The 19,954-nt window shown below is 40.5% G+C and overlaps 1 protein-coding gene across 1 annotated transcript; it reads right to left on the bottom strand.

Annotated features, from left to right (window-relative positions):
- Window positions 1-414: 414 nt before the first annotated feature.
- LOC134493062 (solute carrier family 2, facilitated glucose transporter member 5-like) lies at window positions 415-19,658 on the bottom strand. Its single transcript, XM_063297312.1, has 12 exons — window positions 19,578-19,658; window positions 19,063-19,158; window positions 17,433-17,584; window positions 13,427-13,551; window positions 10,488-10,640; window positions 9,361-9,486; window positions 8,009-8,196; window positions 4,511-4,621; window positions 3,678-3,779; window positions 1,771-1,846; window positions 1,528-1,655; window positions 415-600 (listed from the first exon to the last, which is right to left on the bottom strand). Exons 1-12 carry the CDS (start codon window positions 19,656-19,658, stop codon window positions 415-417), a joined length of 1,524 nt encoding a protein of 507 aa, XP_063153382.1.
- Window positions 19,659-19,954: the final 296 nt, after the last annotated feature.

Raw genomic sequence — 19,954 nt, 5'->3', positions numbered from 1 at the left:
AACTCCCTAAACTTCAGTTGAATCTGAAGGGAAAGCATCATGAAGGGAACTCCACTCACAGAGCTGTTTCATATGAGGAAGAACAGGCAGTCAGAGAGGCTGAAGTGTAACAGAGAGAATTTTTTTCAGAAAACAATAGTAGTACTCCTCAGCCAATATCACAACACTGAAAGAACCTCACACCACCTCCAAAACAGGTTGCCCAGAAGACATCTGCAAGCTCCACAAGAATAAAGTAGAAAAACTGAAGCATCTTTTGAAAGGAATATAATGGGGAGATACATTTTAGCAAATATTTAAGTTAAAATATGAGCAGAGATGGTGTCTCCAGAGCAGAAGGAAACTCTGTCAACGTATGAAGACAGATTGAGGATAAGCAGGATTTTCTTTTTAGGAAGGGAGGGAGGAAAGAATTCAGGCATGTCTTTTGACACGCTTTTTCCCCTTGGTGTGGATCTTCTTGGTTACTTGGACTGACATGACTCTTTTGATATCAATATAAGTTTGTGTCTTGGTCTCCGGGATCATTTTGAAGATGTAAAAAAAGGTTCCTGCACAGATCGGCCAGAAGATGAGAAAGCTGTAGTTCTTAACATACTCCTGAAAATGGAAAGGATGCGTGGAAATTCAGAGACAGAAACAGGGAGAAAAACAATCTTTTATCACATAAATATCCTTCTGGGTGGGACGCGGTGGCGCTGTGGGTTAAACCGCTGAGCTGCCAATCGGAAGGTCGGCGGTTCAAATCCACGTGATGGGGTGAGCTCCCGTTGCTAGTCCCAGCTCCTGCCAACCTAGCAGTTCGAAAACATGCAAATGTGAGTAGATCAATAGGTACCGCTTCAGCGGGAAGGTAATGGCGTTCCGTGTCGTCATGCTGGTCACATGACCTGGAAGTGTCTATGGACAACGCTGGCTCTAAGGCTTAGAAACGGAGATGAGCACCGCCCCCTAGAGTCGGACACAACTGGACTTTACGTCAAGGGAAACCTTTACCTTTACCTATCCTTCTGGGCATCTTCCTTGTTCTTCCTTGTTAGCCTATCTGGTCCATGAGGATCTTGTCCTGCCACTATTGCCAAGGATACAAGTGGAAGCTGCTCCAGATGGGATCAACAGCTCCCACCTGTATCTTCTATGGATTACCATTCACAATTCCAGGCAGAGAGAAAGCTTCATGTGTTCTCTGTGCAGAAAACAATCTCTCTTCCCCTGCACAGAGTAAAATGTAATTACCAGAGCACAGAGCTGTGCTCTATCATGTCTGCCCTCTTGCAGCATCAAGTCTGTCTGATGCAGCTGTCCATCCTTGTCAGATTTTTTTTTTTTCCACCATGGTGAAAAAGTTGTAAATTAAAACAAGATTGGTTCTACCAGACCAGTGGAACATTTTTGGTGACAAGATTCAGGAGAGCATCTGAAAACTGCAGATGACCCACATTTTTTTTTTTTGTACACAGCTTCATGGATAGGCTTGAAATGTGCCAGTTATGGGGTTCCAGCAAGCTGGCCTTCAAAGTCACTCACCTCTGTGTAGGAGAACGTTAATCCTGTGATAAATTGTGTGGCCCAGAACACAAAGCCTGAAATCACAAAGGCCGAGGATCGTGATGATTGAGAGAACAGCTCGGTTGTAAGTACATTTGGAAGTGGGCCTTGGTGAGGAAAAAAGAGGCAAGGAACGGAGAATCACTATCCAGTGACAAAGTGACTTCTCCTGTTTGGATGGTGATCTTCCTCCAGAGGAACATGATCTATTGAAGTACTTACCAGGTCCCATGTTGTACGCAGAAATGAATATGATTATCAAAATGGAGCTGAAATATGACATTTCACTAACAATACCCTGTTGGAGAAAGATGAACATATTTCAGTGATGTATTGATGAAATCAGTAGATGATTTTGATTGTCTACGGTATTGTTTCTCAACCTTGGTAACTTTAAGCTGTGTGGAATTGCACAGCTGGGGAATTCAGCTTAAAGCTGCCAAGGCTGAGATACACTTTTGAACAACTGTTGTTCTGTTCTCCATAGCCAAGCTTGTCAAAAGGTCCAGTAGGTGCCAGAGGCAATGTAAAATCTCTAGAATTGAAATGAAATGTTCTTGTGCATTTCTTGGGAAACAGCTACAAATGGGAATGTGCATTGCTTCGTGCTCATACCCTAGATGATTTTAAGGAAAATATGGCTGGATGTTAAAACTTCTGCATTCATTTGTTTGATTCTCCCCCTCCATTCCATTGTCACTGAACCAGAAAAAGAAAGAGCTTCATCACCATTTCAGAGAATAATGTTTCAGGGAAATTCTCACTGGGTTCTTTCATTTACCTAAGTATAAGGTGGCTAAAGGGCATGTGTTTGAATGCTGATGTCCCATCTGTCTCTGCGAACTCCTCTCTTCTGTGATCTGCAGTCTCCCTGTTCCCAGGCTTCCATTCCAGCTCAAGGGAGCGCATCAGAAGGAAACCTCCTATAGGATTTTTCCAAATCAGACTGCGGAAGACTGCAGAGGGCTGGAGAGATGTGTAAATGGCGAAATGCAAAAGGGGAGTGTTATGTCCCTGAAAAAACAGGCCAGTAAGACCTTCCATTCATTAAAAAAAAATTCACCAAAGGAAAACAGCTTGTGAATGAAGCGGAAAATCAAAAACCAGTTTGTCTGTGGCAATTAAAAGAGTCGTTTCAGCATAGCAGTAAACTAAGTTTCAGCAGGCCTTCTTTCCCATTTAGAGCCCATTCACCCAGGCCCCTTGATCTGGTTGCAGGGCAGCCTGCTTGCCACGCCTTCATCCCAGGGGCCAGCCTGCTGCTGAGGTGATCCAGCAGGAAGCTTGTGCTTCTCACTGGAGAACAAGAAGGCCTCCTCTGTGTTCACTCTGTGTCAGTGTTACGAGGAGGAGGAGGAGGAGGAGTCTTCAGCAGGTTGGTGACCTGCAAATCTAATTGGCTCACTGCTGGAGGGCCTCTCCCAGATGCAGGACTCTGTGCCTCTGTGGCCATTTCAACTGTGATTGCCACAGAAACCAGATGTCTTTCTCATGCAACTTGTCCTTCGCTTCCTTTTCCCCTTTTCCCCCAAGGACTAGGTCTGTTGAATATTGATTGTGTAGAAGGCTAAAACTCAATCTTTCACAAGGTCACTATTCCCATCACTGAGCTCCATGCAGCTTTAGCAGGCACTGTTACGGCACAGAGGGCAGCCATCTCCCACCATGCTCATCTCACCTAGCTTCTCTTCTTAGCCTCATTAATTTCCTTATCTATTTGTTTGCCTGTGTCTCTCCCCCACTGCCAAGCATCCAGGCCAAGAGCAGATCCTTTCCTTTCCTGCTGCTCTGCCCTTTTTCTTAACTCCACCCTTGGTGAAGAGCATCATCACCATCTCTGTCAGCAGAAGGCAACAATTCTGCTGGCTTCTGCTGGAGGTGTGGTGGAAGCAGCAATGTTCAGATCCTCATGCTTTCCTCCCATCCTGAGAACAGGAGGAAAGGGCATCCTCAGGGCTGTGTGAATGAGCCATTGGACAGGTCAGCCATCTGAAAACAGCTTTGTCCCTAGATAAGGAGGAAGCAACTGACTTTTTGACCTGGAAGTGGGGCACAGATTGTGAAAAAAGCCCCTTGGCTGATGCTCGGCTCTACATTTATCCCCATGCTTGATGTTCCAAGTTACACACCTGAAGTTCAAGTGACATGGTTAACAAAACAGAGGTGATGTTACAGACTGCAAAACCCACAAGAAGAAAGACTCGCCGTCCCAGAGAATCAACCAAGTATATCTAGAGAATAGGAAGAGAAGAAAGTGTATGAGAAAGAAAGAAAGGAAGGAAAAAAACAACTCGTCATAGGACAGTGAAGTGAAAGGCAGGCTCCCCCAACATTGTGCTGTCCAGATGTCCCACTCAGTATCTGACAGGACCATCAGAAGTAGGCTGAGTCAGACAATTACTCTTCTGAACCTGAGGATGGGTTCATCCACAGGCCGTGAGGGACATGATCTGGCACAATGAAACTAAGCAAAGTGTATATGAGTCCAGTAACAGTTTCCCCAATTCTAGGGAACTCATGATACAATGTGCTCCATAAGTCCAACAGACCTGCCAGTAGTCGAGACTAATGAGAGTTGTAATTCACAACAACTGGGAGGACCCAGGCTGGGAAGATCCATCCTACAAAGACTTGTTATTCAGAATACTTAACAAATCCTTCTGAAACTGCCATTCTTAAGTTCATTTGAAACTAGCTGCAACAACCACAGTGGCATAGTATATAATTTTATTATTAAGTTGGGCTTTGGGGAGACAAAAAATGGAACCGCTGTGTTTCTTATTTCCTCCAGTTAAAAAACAAAATCCTGGAAAATGATATCACTAAATTGCAGTGTTTTCCCATTGAATTTGGACAGCATGATATGGAGGGTTCCAGGGGCTGGGTTATGCATGAAGCATAGGGCTGCAATTTACCCACCCCTAACTTAAAATTCAGAGGAAGAGAGGAGGTACTTTCTCACCGCTACTAGAACAGAGGAGGAGATGATAATGATGGCTGCAGAACTGACGTACTCCATGCTGCTGCTGCTCAAATTCATAGTCAAGAAGATTCGTTCTGTATAAAAATATGCCTGCAAGCAGACCAGAGCAATATAAAAGTCTTAGGTGCATGAAAAAAGCCACTGGTGATCCAGAGCAGGGTTGGGAAACCTTCGCCAGCCTAGATATCCCTAAGAAAAAGGGTCATTGCTGAAGGATACTAGGAATTATAGTTTACCAAGGTTTCAAGTGCCACAATGGCCTACTTCTGATCCAGAAGCTTGAAAAACTAAAACAGCCTGTACTGGAACTTGGAGATGAGCTGCCTTTATACTGAAGTTTCTTTTAAAAATCATTAAAAAAAAACTTCATCAATAAAGAGTTTCATTTTCCTCACCCAGATATGCTGGACTATGTTACCCAGCATTCTCAGCCAACAACTACACCAGATAGGAATTCTGGGAGTCATATACCCCATGCATTTGAAAAGCAACAGATTGGGCAGGGGGAGAGGGATACTTTCAACTTTTTTCTTCTAAATTCTCCAGATTCAGGTTCTCTAAATAACAAGATCTGCCAGAGTTGGATTGCCCTAGCAATCTAATAAAGATAAATCATAAATCACATAACTGAATCCACATATATACCAAATTGCCCCTGATGGGAGGAACAGGAGACAGAACTCATTCAGCTAACTAAACCATCATTTTCTCTCCTGCCAAAATCTGCTTTGAGATCCACAGTACGATCACAGATTCCTGTTGCCCCCATGTGTCTCTTGACCCAGTTCTGTCATATTAATGGAAAGTGGATGAAAAATGTGAGATGACGTTGTCATATTGGGTTTCTTCCCCACCTCTAACTTGAACATGGGATTGGAGTGGGCTCCTGACATGAACTTTTCTAAATGCTGAGATGGTCAGGAGAGGCCCTCTTAAAGATGACCCACTTCCTGAAACTGTTTATATGGAACACAGAAAGGGATTTTTTCAGAGTTGGAACAGAATATGGCACTTATAGAAAAAGAAAGGAATATTTTTCTTGGACCAGCACTGCTAGAAATTTTAGCAGTTTTATGGTGTACTTTTTAAAATTGTTTCTACTTTATGCAGGACAAACTCCTCGAGTGTCCTATGGATAAAATGGCGGGGAGTTTGTTTAAAGTGGGTAAGATATAAATGGTGTAAAATAAATAGATGAATCAAATATGAGTTTAAATAATAAATACTATAATGAATTGGCATTATTTGAATTGCACCAAGGGAAACAGAGAGCTATGATATTATGAATCATAATTCCTTTTAAAATATATATACATTGTTCTAAAATTCCTAATACTTTTAATAAAGAGGTAGATCATCTCTTTTAAAATGAAGTTCATTCCCATTAGATTTTTTTTTGGGGAGGCCATATTGTATGCCAGTTGTGTCCTGGGCAGAAAAAAAATGGCTGGGGCCACCATATTCCCTGTTTCCATCACTTCTTTTTCTGTTTTTCTGGAACCTTTTTCTTATTATCCCTGACATATTATTTCTCAGCTGCCAGGAAAAAGTTACATCATTTTGGTTTGCAAAGGGCTTTTGAAATTTCACTAAGAGCCACATGGAATTCAGCCAAAGGGTTGGGTTGTGGTCCTAAAACTTTACAAAGTGTAATTATTTTTATTGGCCCAGGGGTCAGGATCAGGACAGATGGGTTAAAACAAGGTACAGATTAGACATCGGGAGGAATTTTCTGACTGTACAAGTTGTCAGCCAGTTGCAACAGGATGACATGATAAGTCCTCCTTCCTTAGATGTCTTCAAAGACTGGATAGTCATTTATTAGAGATGGTCTAGTGGAGCCTGCACTGAGAAGTCAGTTGGTCTCACTGACCTCTAAGATCCCTTCCAATTTTATGATTCATTGATTGTAGGTTACCTGCCTCATCTTTAAAAAACATACGCACATGGGATTAATACAGGTTCAGAGCGGCGTTCTGAGTTCTCTACAGAACGGCTGGGCAGTTAAGCCTTTGTTGTTGTTTATTGGTTCAGTCGCTTCCGACTCTTTGTGACTTCATGGATCAGCCCATGCCAGAGCTTCCCGTCGGTTGTCGCCACCCCCAGCTGCCTTAGGATGTGCAAAGCTTCAAATGGGTAGTTCACTGATGGGGGCTCATGCAAAATAACCCTTTGAAGCTGCTTCAGAAAGTGACATGTCCCCTCTCCTTCTAAAAGTTAAACAAAGATCCTATGTTGTTTTCCTCCTTATTGCTGCAAGCCTTTCACCCAGCAATTTCAGTAACTGGAGGTTCTGCGTCAATACTATACATGTGTAGAAGCCTGTTTTGACTCTTCCAATCAATTCCTGGACTGGAAGAGACAAATGGCTTGTTAAGCAGAATCACTCCTGCTCCTTACTTTAGCACAAGCCTACTGACAATTCCTATGCTAAATTGAACCCTAATATATATCTGTCTTTGCTCTTGTGCAGGTTCAGCTGGGCTTAAATCAAGACTGGCAAATATATCTGTCAATTGCTTTTTTTTTTAATCCATTCAGTTGTGTCCAATTCTCGGAGATGTCCTGGACGAGTCCCTGCAGTTTTCTTGGCAAGGTTTTTCAGAAGTGGTTTGCCCTTGCCTCCTTCCCAGGGCTGAGAGGAAGTGACTGGCCCAAGGTCACCCAGCTGGCTTTGTGCCTAAGGCAGGACTCATGGTCTCCTGATTTCTAGCCACCAAAATGGCTCTCTAATTGCTAAAACATTACTATTATTACATTTTATTTGTACAACACTCTTCCTTCCAGGGGAGCCCAGGCTGGCATATAGAATAGGACAACAACAACAACAACAAAATCTTCCATAAAACACTAGAGCAATTTACTGTAAAACAAGATAAACAATAAAAGTGGGACGATTAAAATAAAATTTGTCCCAGAATGACTGGGAAGAGACATTATCTGGCAAATGCCCAGCAGTACAAATATATCTTGAAATGGTTTTAAATTTTAACTTCATTTTATTGTAAACTGCCCAGAGGCCCCCATGAGGTAGAGATGGGCGGTGAATAAATTTATAAATAAAAAAATAAAATAAATAAATCTCCGGTTTAGAGTCGTGCAAAATGTTCCATCCCTGAACTGTTTCATACATGGAGCAATTGTTTTGGGGTAGCCTATGCTAGACAGAAACCATGGGTCAGATTGTATGTGATTTGCCTGCTCATGAGCTGACACCTGTTCATTTTGGACTGAATGTGGAATGGGATGTGTGCTCCAGGCAGAACCATTTTGAAGTGGGGAGAGTGGCAAAAGCCAATGGCATCAGTGTCAGTGGTGTTTAACTGGAGATACGGAGTTGCCTTCCATAAGTCTTGGCCTTCAGATTTCAAAGGAAGACAAAACAGGACTAGTGTCTCCCACCACATGCATGTACGCATAGGCATTCCTTCTCCAGCAGTTCATAATGTGTCTTCAAACTACTTAAGCCTTGCTTACCACACTTATACCACTGAGCTGCGAACCACTCATGAGGACAACTATAGTGATGACCTGCCACCGCAGACTCGGAGTCTGAATTAGTCTCAGCGGACTCATGTCTTTGTTATTACTCTCAGCAAGGTCCTCCAGGTGCATTTCTTCAATTTCGTCTTCCACATCCTCTGTCTCTCTCAGAAACTTCAGGACTGAATGAGGGAAAAAAGGGAAAAGGGAATAGAAAATCATTCGGATAACCCACACAGCAGTGCTTTTAGAGCCAGGTTTAGGGAAAGGTTCTAGCATAAAAGCCTCTGTGTCTTCTCCACAATTCAGCCCTAATTGTGGCACTTTCTTAACTGCTTCTTTCAGACTTAGACAGTCACGTGACTATTAGTAGCAATTAAATGGCCAAGTCAACTAACCCGGAAGGAATTGGCATGCTTTCCCTTGATCTCTCAATGGATGCTATAGTCTATCTTATGACTGTAGTAAGTCCAAGATAACATTGCACTCCCTCTGTGTCAATGGCTTCAAAAATAATTCTAATTTCAAAGAAAAGGAGTAATACTGATACAAATACAGCTTTAAAATGATATAAACAAGAAAGGGAGGGAGGGAGGGATATAGACATAAACGATAAAATACGGGTGGCTAACTTACAAGTCATGAATAACCAGCAAATCCCTATGTTACAGTGACCACCAAGAGACACCACATAACTGGTATTGGGACTCACCCTGCAATTCTAGTGAGATCTTATTCTATGGGGTTCAGATCTTCCCTCCAGAACTGAATTGACAAACCTTTACAGTTTAGATAACTCTATATAATATCCTTAGCTGCACAGGAAGGGATCTCTAGATGTGCTCTCAAGATGGTATCTACAGTCCACCTTCCCTTAAGCTCTCAGAGAAGAGAGATACAGGTGTTGCATTATGTCATGCCCCCATGTATGGAGGGAGGAGTGTGGAAGTCAAGTAAAACCCTGTGCATAGGTGCATGACATAATGTAACACCTGTATCTCTCTTCTTCAAGAGCTTAAGGAAAGGTGGACTGTAGCATTCTGATCACACAGCACATCTAAAGTATTGTATTGTTAATCTATTCTAACACTCTCTTAACAACTTAGAGTGTTACATGTGTTTCATGCCTGATTTCTAGCCAGGATCTCTTTTTCTGCCAAATAACTTCTAGACTTCTCTTTCCACAATCAAAATGGGACATAACTAAAATAACTTAAAATTGTAGGAATTCCAAACATCTACCCGAGACTCATGAGAAAAGCCAATGGCATGCCTTTTTCACTTCTCCTCTCACTAACAGATTTATCCCCACTATGTGTGATATTCATCTTAGAGGTCTATTTTACCTTTTCTTGCTTGCTGTTCATTTTTCTTATAAATCATTAAGTACCTTGGACTTTCAGGTATGAAGGGCAGTAGAAACGCTTGAACCAGGGGTGCAAATCCCGCAAGACCCATCAGTACAGGCCAACCTGCACCAGAACATTCAACAGTGACACAGAGACAGCAGAAATGGTGGTGACAACCTGATCTACTACAAGCAAAAAAAGGACTTCTCCAATTTGAGAGCTTACGATTTGCATGGATTCATCATTTGCAGATACTGGAAAGCATGTATGTTTCTCCACTTCAATATGCTGCCCTCTCCTTAGGGTCCAACTATGCCCATGTGGAATTGGAATAGAAATAGTTCTCCATATTTGATTCTTGGGTTGGTTGGTTGGTTTTTGGTAATAGGGGGCACAAAGAGAGGTTAATTCTCCCTTTAAGCACCACTTTTACTTGGATCACGCTGCTCTTATTACTGAGCAGATGGGCCACTTTCAGAACAAACAGTACCACAGAGAGCCATTGTAGGGTAATAGGTAAAGTACCCAACTAGTAGCAGGGAGACCCAGGTTCTAATCAACTCTCAGGCACAGGAGCTCCCTTGAGAGCTTTGAACCAGTTTCTTTCTTTCTCAGCCCAATCTATTCCACAAGACTATTCTGGGGGAAAAAATAGGAGGAAGGAATGCTATGTATGCCACCTTGAACTCCTGAATGAAAAGTGGGATATAAATCTAATACAATTCTACTACCACTATTGCTACCCAACAGCAGCAGGTCATTAACTGGAGCCAGTTACCATCCCACCCACCTCCAGCTCACCACCGAGCTTCTCTATAGAGCAATGTTGATAGGGCAGCCTGCTGAGAAAAATGTGAATAGTAGGAAACCTGAGACCAAGAAGGGCAGGACTGAGGAACCATATGAACCGTATGAGTGGCAGTACAAAGGAGGATTCCAGGTTTTTCTTGGGGTCCCTGCTAAATTAATGCCAGTAAAATAAGGAAGCATTTATTCTTTGGTCCTTTTGATTTCATGTTCTTCTTCTGTATGTATTTATACTATTAGATTTTATGGGTTTAATTACAAACTTTATTAATCTATGTTCACAACAAACCACTTATCCATTCATTTCTTCAAATCACCTTCTGCATTTCCTAGGAGTTCATTCGCAGAAAGTATCTGAGCCAACAGGACACCAACAGTTAGATAGAAATGGGTTAGCAAAATAAGGCCTCCTCTGTGGTTTCTTGGGGCTATTTCACCCAGATATAAAGGAACAGTACTGAAAATTAAACCTGGTTGAAACAGAAAGCAAAGGATAATTCACAGCATGCAAAGTACATTGTGCACAGAAATGTATGAACAGATTATGGTGTATAAAATGTCCACTGGCTAGACATGGCAACTTTTCCTATCCCTAGGACATTCCTGGAAGGGTGCTACAAAATACTATTTAATCTTGTTTGAGAAGCAACCAATTCAAAATCTATTGGCATGCTGCATTTGACACACACAAAGTTACGGTGTCTGTATTAATACTTGCTTTACATAAGGGAACTAGCTCGGCCCTGAAAAAGGATTGAAATTTCAGAAGTTGGATTTGGCTGAAATCTGGATTCTGGAAAAATTCTAAAAAAACTGTTGAAGTGTTTTGGAAAGATATAATGTATCACAAAATCATTGCAGAGTTCACTAATCTTCTCCCACAGGCAAGAACCTTTAAGGAGTTTTGTTGAAATCCATGGGGGCTGGGGGAAAAAAAGTCCTGCTGCTTAATTCCTTCTGAAATGCTCACAACTGCTGCACATGCACAGTGGTTGCTGCACACGCAAAACATTGGCTGTTGTTGTTTTCAAATCCCTATCTTGGAGAGGCCTCAAAGATATTCATTTGGAAAGAGGCAGATCTTAAGAAGGCATATCTTTGCTTGCAAATGTCATTCAGTTCTGCTAAGATTATTTATTGGCAGCATCCTCCTTTTAAAATTCAAAAGTCTAATTCTGTAAGTCAGTTATTGATTTTCTATACTGGCCAAAAAGAGGTAGAGGTTCAAATCTGAGCCCAAGTTGAATTGGTGACCCCACAAATCAGTTCAAGGGAAATTGGATTTCTAATTTAAAATTAGAGAACCAGGTTAGTGTAGTGGTCAAGGCACCAGGCTAGAAACCAGGAAACCATGAGTTCTAGTCCTGCCTTAGGCACAGAACCAGCTGGGTGACCTCGGGCCAGTCCCTCTCTCTCAGCCCTAGGAAGGAAGCAATGGCAAACCACTTCTGAAATCTTGCCAAGAAAACTGCAGGGACTTGTCCAGGCAGTCCCCAGGAGTTAACAATAACTCAAAGGCATGCACACACACAGACACAAATTAAAATTACGGTTTCAGTATATCCCTATCTTTTGGCATATGTTTATCACTGTCGTATTCTGATGGCAGATGTTTTGTGCCAAATTAGTGAATCAAAGAATGACAGCTTCATTCCTACATAAAGGCACCTCGTTCATTTCCTCAGCTTCCTCCTTTGCATACATTTGCCCAATACTGAAGTCTACTGGATAACAGTTTTCTAAAAGATATGCTCCTGTTGCAATTGGGTTATGTCTAAGTGCATATTTAGTAATATCTGTTTGTATCTTTGCCACTTCTTCGCACGGTCTCATGCCCAGAATAACGTACCATGCAATAATCTGGTTTAAAGTAGCCTGCTGTGGTCCATCAACGTTCACTTATTTCTAAAAAACATCCAGTTCAGTATACTTAATTTCTGCTTTGATGATTTTATGCTGTCCTTCGTCCATACCTGTTTCATTTTACAGTATGTTCTGCTTGTGCATGTCTTTGTAAAGTGAGGCACTTATCTTTCAGTATTTATACAATCAAGTACTAGATTTTCTTGTGGCCTTGCTATAGCATGACTATCTACTCACAGGAGGTTTACACATCTCCTCAGTAATTAGAGAACTCCTTTCTGATGTAACATCACTGGGCACCCAAATTTGTCTAAATGGGATAATCATATCTGTACTGTTTTCTTGGCAACATATAGAAATGGCATCTTCCTGCACGGAGTTAGGATCTCCTTCTTCTTGATGGATTGGCTTCCTTCCTACCTACAGATCTACATGCTCTCACCCCATCATGCATTACTCTTAGTCTCCCCCCCATTTTTTTTTTTTACCTTTCTAGTAAGGATGTCACTAATAACAGCTAATGTTCCCACCAGCGTCATTCTTGGCACCACCAGAACTACAGTATTTAGTCTTCTCACCATATCAGGATGGAAATACCCTAGGATTTCCTTGTATTGTATTCTTCCATTTCCAGAGTCTAGTTTTGGTCAAATGGCTCCTGCGCTAGAACATTTTCAAACTAAGCAGCTTCTCCTTGCTGATGTAGCTGCCTGGGCACAAGGTCACCTTCAGAGGCCATCCAGGAATCTTCAACAATTGAAGTGAATAAGGTGGCAGAAAGAGAAGACCTTCTACCGTTGTGGGTTGAAGGTCACAAAAAGTGACTTGAAGGCACACATATACAGTGTCATCAGAATAAATGATTTTGTGAAGTTATGATTCACAGGGTTTATTTTTTTAAAATCCAAAGACTCTGACAAATGGCAGAACCAAAAAAGAATTTTTAATTCCTGGTCAAGGAGATAGACTTTTTGCATATGTTAATATCTTTTTTGTGTGTCAATAAAATACATTTGCCTTTTCCAAAGGATGTCTATGGTTTTATCATTATTATTTTTACACTGAAATAATATATCATTTTGTTTTGTTTTCCTGTAATATTTATTAATTGCATTGTATAGACTTGCTGCCTGGCTAAAATCTGTCTATGTGGTCACTAAGAATTTACACAGACTTGATGGTGTTGATGACTAATCAATCATCTTGCTGTCTATGTGTTTTGGGTTTTTAAAATTTCTTTTTAAAATGATTTTAGTTTTAAAAAAATGCCTGATGCAACACTGTAATCTACCAAACAATTTTCCTTAGAGCAGATTAGAAATTATATAAGCAAATACATAAAAATATATATATATTAAAGAATTAAATTACTAAATCTATGGATATGACCCACCTGCACATATCCCAGTGAACAAACGGGCAAAAAAGGTGAATTCAAGGCCATATATAAAATAGGTACAACTCATGAAGATGGCAGAGACCATGGCTAAAATATTGGTTAGCACCAAACAACCTTTCCTGGGGGGAAAAAAAAATGAAAGAAATAAGAAGCTGGAGAGAAATCAGTGAATAAACAGTGAAGGGGTCCACCCTCAGCTGACATGAAACATTTTAGGTGATCTTGGGCCCTGTCTTTCTCTACTCAGTCCAACCTAGATGGACATGAGGACATGAGGAAATGTTGGAGACATGAGGACATTGCTTTGAGATCCTAAAAGAATCTCAAAGACATTGCTTTGAGATCCTAAAAGAATCTCAATCTGACAATTTTTTAAAAAAGGAAAAAAAAATGTGGAAGCCTGCTTAAACTGAAGCCTGATGTTGAGAAACATATATCATAAAGGACAGAACAGGAAATGGTCTAAGAACAAATATCCAGATGATTCCCAAATGAGCAAGAGGCGTTTTATCAGCAGGATTCAACAAGAAGAGTAAGTATTGATGCTAGCAATTCTGTAGATGTAATAGGAAAGACCCTGGCATCTTTCCACTGCAATGGGCAATCGGTTGAGGTGCATACAACATCCTTGTCTGAAGCAGAGCTTAGAATCTAGCCAAGCTGGATCTGTGGGTGTCTTCTGCCAAGTCGAGATGAGAAGTGGAGCTAAGCATAAAGTGTCAGGAGATCAATGATTTATTGTGGAGCTCAGAGGTGAAACCTGCAGAAGAGATGAAGCATTAGAAGAAAAGAGTGGCCCCAAAGCTCTGGGCTCAGCTGGACAGTGCAAGAGATATGGGTGCTCTCATTAGTATAAATTATTGCACATTTTTGGTGGTTGAATGAATGCTACTTGCGAAGGAAGCAAACATTCTGGAAGGAATATTAGGCAGGCAATCTCCAAGCAGCAAATCTATTGACTGAGTTTGAAGAAGAGTCCAGATGAGGTTTAACAATTTTCCTCTCTGAATAGATAGTACATATTTAGCTAACCGATGGTGCAGTGGTTTAAAGTGTGGGGAGTAGAATAGGGAGACCTAGGTTCAGGTTTACTTTCAGCCATGGAAACTTACCGGATGGCTTTGAACCATTTATTCTTTCTCTCTTTTTGTGGGAAATCAATTTAATGAGGAAGTACTATGTATGCAGCCCTGACCTCCTATAGGACAGAAGGGATATAAATCTAACAAATAAGAATGCAAGTGCATAAACTTCTGTGAAAGTGAAAGGATCAAAGGGAAATAATGGTATTTTAATGTGTGCAATAATATAGCAAGTAATTTAAAAAAAATCAATAACTTGTGCTATGCTGATGACACTACCCCTGATAGCTGAAAATGCAAAGGATCTGCAAGTTCTAATATTAAAAGTCAAGCGGCAGAGTGAAAAAATGGGATCACAATTGAATATAAAGAAGAACAAACTAATGTCGACAGGTCAAACTAGTCTTAGAACTGATAATGAAGATATCAACGTGGTGAGTAGCTTCTGCCTTTTTGGATCAACCTGCAACAGTAAATAAACAGTCAAGAAATACGCTACAGACTACCATTTAGTGGAGCAGTCATGAAGGCCTTGGAAAAGATATTCAAATGCCGTGAATACGTGTCTATACCAACAAAGATCAGAATCATGCAAGCCATGGTATTCCCTTTGACACTCTATGGAAGTGAAAGTTGGACTTTCAAGAAGCAGGATAAAGGAAGTATTGATGCTTTTGAACTTTGGTATGGGAGAAGACTCCTGAGAATACCATGGACAGCCAAGAAAACAAACCAATGGATCATTGAACAAATCAAGCCAAAGTCTCCTTCAAGGCATAAATGACCAGGCTCAAATTATTCTACTTCAGACACATTATGTGTAAACCTAACTCTCTGGAGAAGGCTCTGATGCTGGGAAAGATAGATAGACTCAGTTACAGTGGTGATGAGTGCACCATTGGAAGACCTGAAAGACCAAGTTAGGGAAAGATCATTAATATGGAGAAAATCTATCTATGTGGTTCCTAAGAGTTGACAATGACTTAACATAACCAATCGATCAATCAAAAAAGATGGATGGAAATGATTATGCAGTTGTGGCATGCAATGGTTGGAATATTTTGGTTCTGAAGGAAGTAAACTATGTCATACATGTGCCCCAAGTGCAAGTTTGCTGTGATGTTGAAGAAAGGGTAAGAGGACAGGAATAGTAAGAGAAGATGAGCTGAATCAAATAAGAAAGGCACTAAAGCAAGAGCTGACTCTAGAAGTACTCTCCAGAAGAAAGAGAAATATGAGCCTAACAAAAGCTCAGGGAAAAAGACTGAAGGTCAGATGCTTTCTGTTCTGCTGGAATTAAGAAGCTGTTTTCATGCCATTGCCAAAGACATGTTAATATAAAAGAGCAGCTGGAGACCCTTTTGAATAGTAGGAATGGGGCTAGAAACTTGCCAAGTTAAGACGGTTCCATTTTGGTCCCTACACTACTTAACTCTGCCATGAAACTGCTCAACTAGACCTTTGGAATGAGTTGCACTGATATGCTGGTGACTCCTAACTTTACCATTCATTGCCATCTAACTCTAAGGAAGCAGTTAGTTCCCTTCATCATGGCCAAGTGTGATCATGGGTTTCATGAAGGTAAGCAAGTTAAAACTGAATCCATACAAGGCAGAGGTGTTGTTGTAGAAAGAAATTAGGATGTGAGATGAGAGTAGCAAGTCAGCAGTTTGACTTGATCCTTGAACTCTTAGCTATCTCCATGTTGCAGTCAGTGGCAAGAAGTGAATGTATACAGCTACATCTCGTGGGCCAGCTGTAATCACTTGTGAACTGTTTGGAACTGGCAACAATAGCTATGCCTTGTGCAATGTGTTGGTGTTGGGAGGTGTTGGGCTAAGCAATCCTACATGGGCAGAGAAAGGTTAAGTGTGTAAGTTAGGTGATCTCTTGGTGGTTGTTAGATTCTGGAAGATTCCCATAATCTTGCCCTGTTTGTTATCCCCATTACCGTTCCTTCCTTTTCTCTCATGGTATGATCACACAAAATAATGTCTTTTCTCCTACCTGCTTCTGAACTTTGGTATTTTTTTTTGATCTGTAAATAAAGTACTTGTTAGCTTATATGAAGATGGTGTAATTCTTCAAGAAGGGCATTTGGTTCAAGAAAGGAGGGAGAAAGAAGAGGAGAGAAGATAAAAAGCAGAATGGAGACTAGTTAAAAGTAGTAATCACAAGACTGTCCAATAATTTCTATTTTTTACCATGCTGCTTGCTGCATAGAATAACTCATACCATGCAAAAGGAGGCTAACCAAATACTTCAGGTGGTAAAAGATATGGCAACTAAACTACTAATTGGTACCTGTTAGCAGATGTTAATTGCTAACTGCTAACTGGGATCATATTTTGTCTGTTTGAAAGAGCTGCACTGATTGTCAATGGCTTTCTCAACACAGTTCAGGCTGTTGCTCTTAAGTCTTTGGCAATCTCTCAGTTAGTTGAGCATTATCTTGTCAGGATTGGGTCATTAATGTCAGCCAAGTGAGCTTATCTGAACTTACTGAAGCTTGAACAGAAAGAGAGACTTTTTTAGGCACAGTATAAACTATTTCAGATGCTTAGATTACTTTTTACTTTGTTCTATTTCATTTCACTTTGTTAATCATGCACAGTGCTCTATGGATAGAATGTTGGCATAGATATTGAGACCCAGTTTGGTCTAGTGGTTAAGGCACCAGGCTAGAAACCAGGAGACAGAGAGTTCTAGTCCAGCCTGAGGCATGAAAGCCGGCTGGGTGACCTTGGGCCAGTTGCGCTCTCTAGCCCAACTCACCTCACAGGGTTGTTGTTGTGGGGAAAATAGGAGGAGGAAGGAGTATTAGGTATGTTCCCCACCTTGAGTTATTTATAAAAAAACAAAAAAATAAAAGGTGGGATAGAAAAGAAGGAAAGAAGGAAGGAAGGAAATAAGCATACCTGCCAAGTGTATCTGCCAAAAAGCCAACCAAAAGTGATCCAAAGATGCCTCCAAGTGGGAATATGGCAATGTTGATTGCCATCACAATTACATGAAATTTTGGGACAACTAGCACGTGAAATGATGAGGCGTTATAAAACTCTCGTAGGAGCTATAAGAGAAGCAAAAAGCATGCACATGGCATCAAAAACACCAGATCAGGGACTAGATGAACTTTGGAGGGCAGTGATAAAGCGGGATAGATGTTAGAAATGACCTTGCAAACGCCCTTGTGGGTTATTTCATTTATAAAGAGCATTACAATTGATTGACTCAAAAATAACTCTAGTTTGCAAAAAAAAGCACCATTGCACTATGGAAACAGGAAAAACTGATTCATGGAACACATATTCTTGCATTATCTATATTATAAGGACCATTGTTCCCTTTATTTGATACCTTTTTTGGCAAATATGGAAGTGAGAATCAGAAGGCACTTATAGTATTCATCCCTTATCAGATTAGTAGCAATACCAGAATCACTAAATTCTGCTTAAAGATTAGACATATTAAGCATGGATCACTCACAAACCTTTAGAATTTTACTAGATTTTTTTGCTGTTCAAGGTTCATGTTGTGGATACTGCATTCCATCAGTAATCAACCATATCTGATTGATTCAGTTGGGAATTGCTTTGAGGGAGGGAGAAAGAAGAAAAGACCACTGGCTTGGATGACTCTGATTCCACTTTGCTGATCAATTTAAAGAAACAGCCTTTTTGATTTGAATAATTGCTCTGAACAGGTACTTGCTAACATTTAGAGGTAACATCTCTGAATTGAAAGAGCCTGCTCTACCCTGGGCCAGTCCAAGCGAACACCATTCCAACTTGTTCCTGCTTCTAGGCTGTGATTTGGGAAAGGTGACCTCCATCCTTCTCCAAATCTCTAAAGATAATGCACCCTTAGTCTGAGTTTAGCATTGACAGGTTTCCTTTGGCAAGCTCAAAATTCTATATAGGTTCCCAGGAACTTTACATGGCACTGGTGAAACTAAATGTTTATGGTAACATCAGAACTGAAGTCAGTTCAGATAGATGACAGCATCTGACACTTAAGGTGCTGCAGATACCTTGCCCTCATCACTTTTTGAGTAGATTGCTTCAGAGTGGAACTGCTTTTGAAGACCACTCAAAAACTGCAGATGGTGCAAAATGCAGTATCCCAATTACTGGTGGGCATTACCTGGAAAGAGCACATCACAGCTGTGTTTCTGGTCCCACATTGGGTACCAATCGGTTTCTGAGTAAAGATAATCCCCACTCCAACTTCAAACATATCTGGGGATATTGCAGTGAAGCTGCTTTCCTTTTATGTCATCATTGGTGAAAAACAAAGTATAATATTTAGCTGACCAAAAAAAAATAAAAACGATTACTGTTTTATATCCAGTTCATAGTTCCATACTTTCTACACAACAGAAACATGGAGTATGTGTGAACTATTCAACTGTTAATGCATATATTAAAAATCATCTCTATTAAAAGTAGGTATTGGGCAGGTATAACAAGCATAGAATTACTCTGGGGATTGAATCTTATACAAAAACACCTTCTTTAAGAAGTCATCTGCTGTACGGAAAGATCTTACCGCACCAGGAGAATAAACTAGCCAGATGTTGTAACCATAGTGCAAACTTATGCTGGCGGAGGCCAGTGAAACCCAGATGAGTGTCTTTGACAGCTCCTATTGGAAAAATAGTGTGATATCAATTGAATTGGCAAGATTATATATTAAAAGTGAATTATGTATGTTTGCAGCTATTAAAAATAAATAGTAATAATGATGAATTCTGGTTTGAAAAACAGGAAGATCAGTTCTAGATGTTGAGATCTTTCTCCACATAATTAACACCTGCTATTTTGAAGAGGGTTTTTTTTTAACTAAATACATTTATAATAATCCTATGCGCTGTCATCATCATGGAGCCACCATGATTATCTTTTGTAATAAGATAATAGTTCTACTGAAGTTTAATTAAAATATCTCACAAGGCCTTGAAATCTAGGCTTTCCTATCAGTTCTCTCTAAAACTTTGAAAACAATGATATCAGCTTTGATTGTCACCATATGATAAGTTTTGGCAAGCCATTGTCCAAACTCACTGTTTTTGAGGGCTCCTCCATGGCTTCTTGTTCCCTGACTTCTTCGGTTGTTAAGTGTACACTTTTCTTAGATTCATCCATGTTTGTGTCCATTATTGTAGAATAACCCAGGATGACCTGTGAGAGAATGAGAACAAGCTTGACAGCTGGTTACCTTGTACTTATTTTACTATCTTTCTTAAGAATGTGCATATATGATTTCAGGATCAGGTCAAAAGCAATGAAATAGATAAGCCTAGGAAGGAACAATCCTTTAAATCAGAAATTCAGAAATATATTGACTCTGAAGAACTGTAACATATAACCAAGCTAGCCTAGCATGCCCAATATATTTGGGACGATTATTTGGCTGCACAAATTTCCCATAAATCTTGTTT

Source organism: Candoia aspera, chromosome 3, assembly GCF_035149785.1.
Source record: "Candoia aspera isolate rCanAsp1 chromosome 3, rCanAsp1.hap2, whole genome shotgun sequence".
Classification (NCBI taxonomy): domain Eukaryota; kingdom Metazoa; phylum Chordata; class Lepidosauria; order Squamata; family Boidae; genus Candoia; species Candoia aspera.
This window is presented reverse-complemented; position numbering and strand designations above follow the sequence as displayed.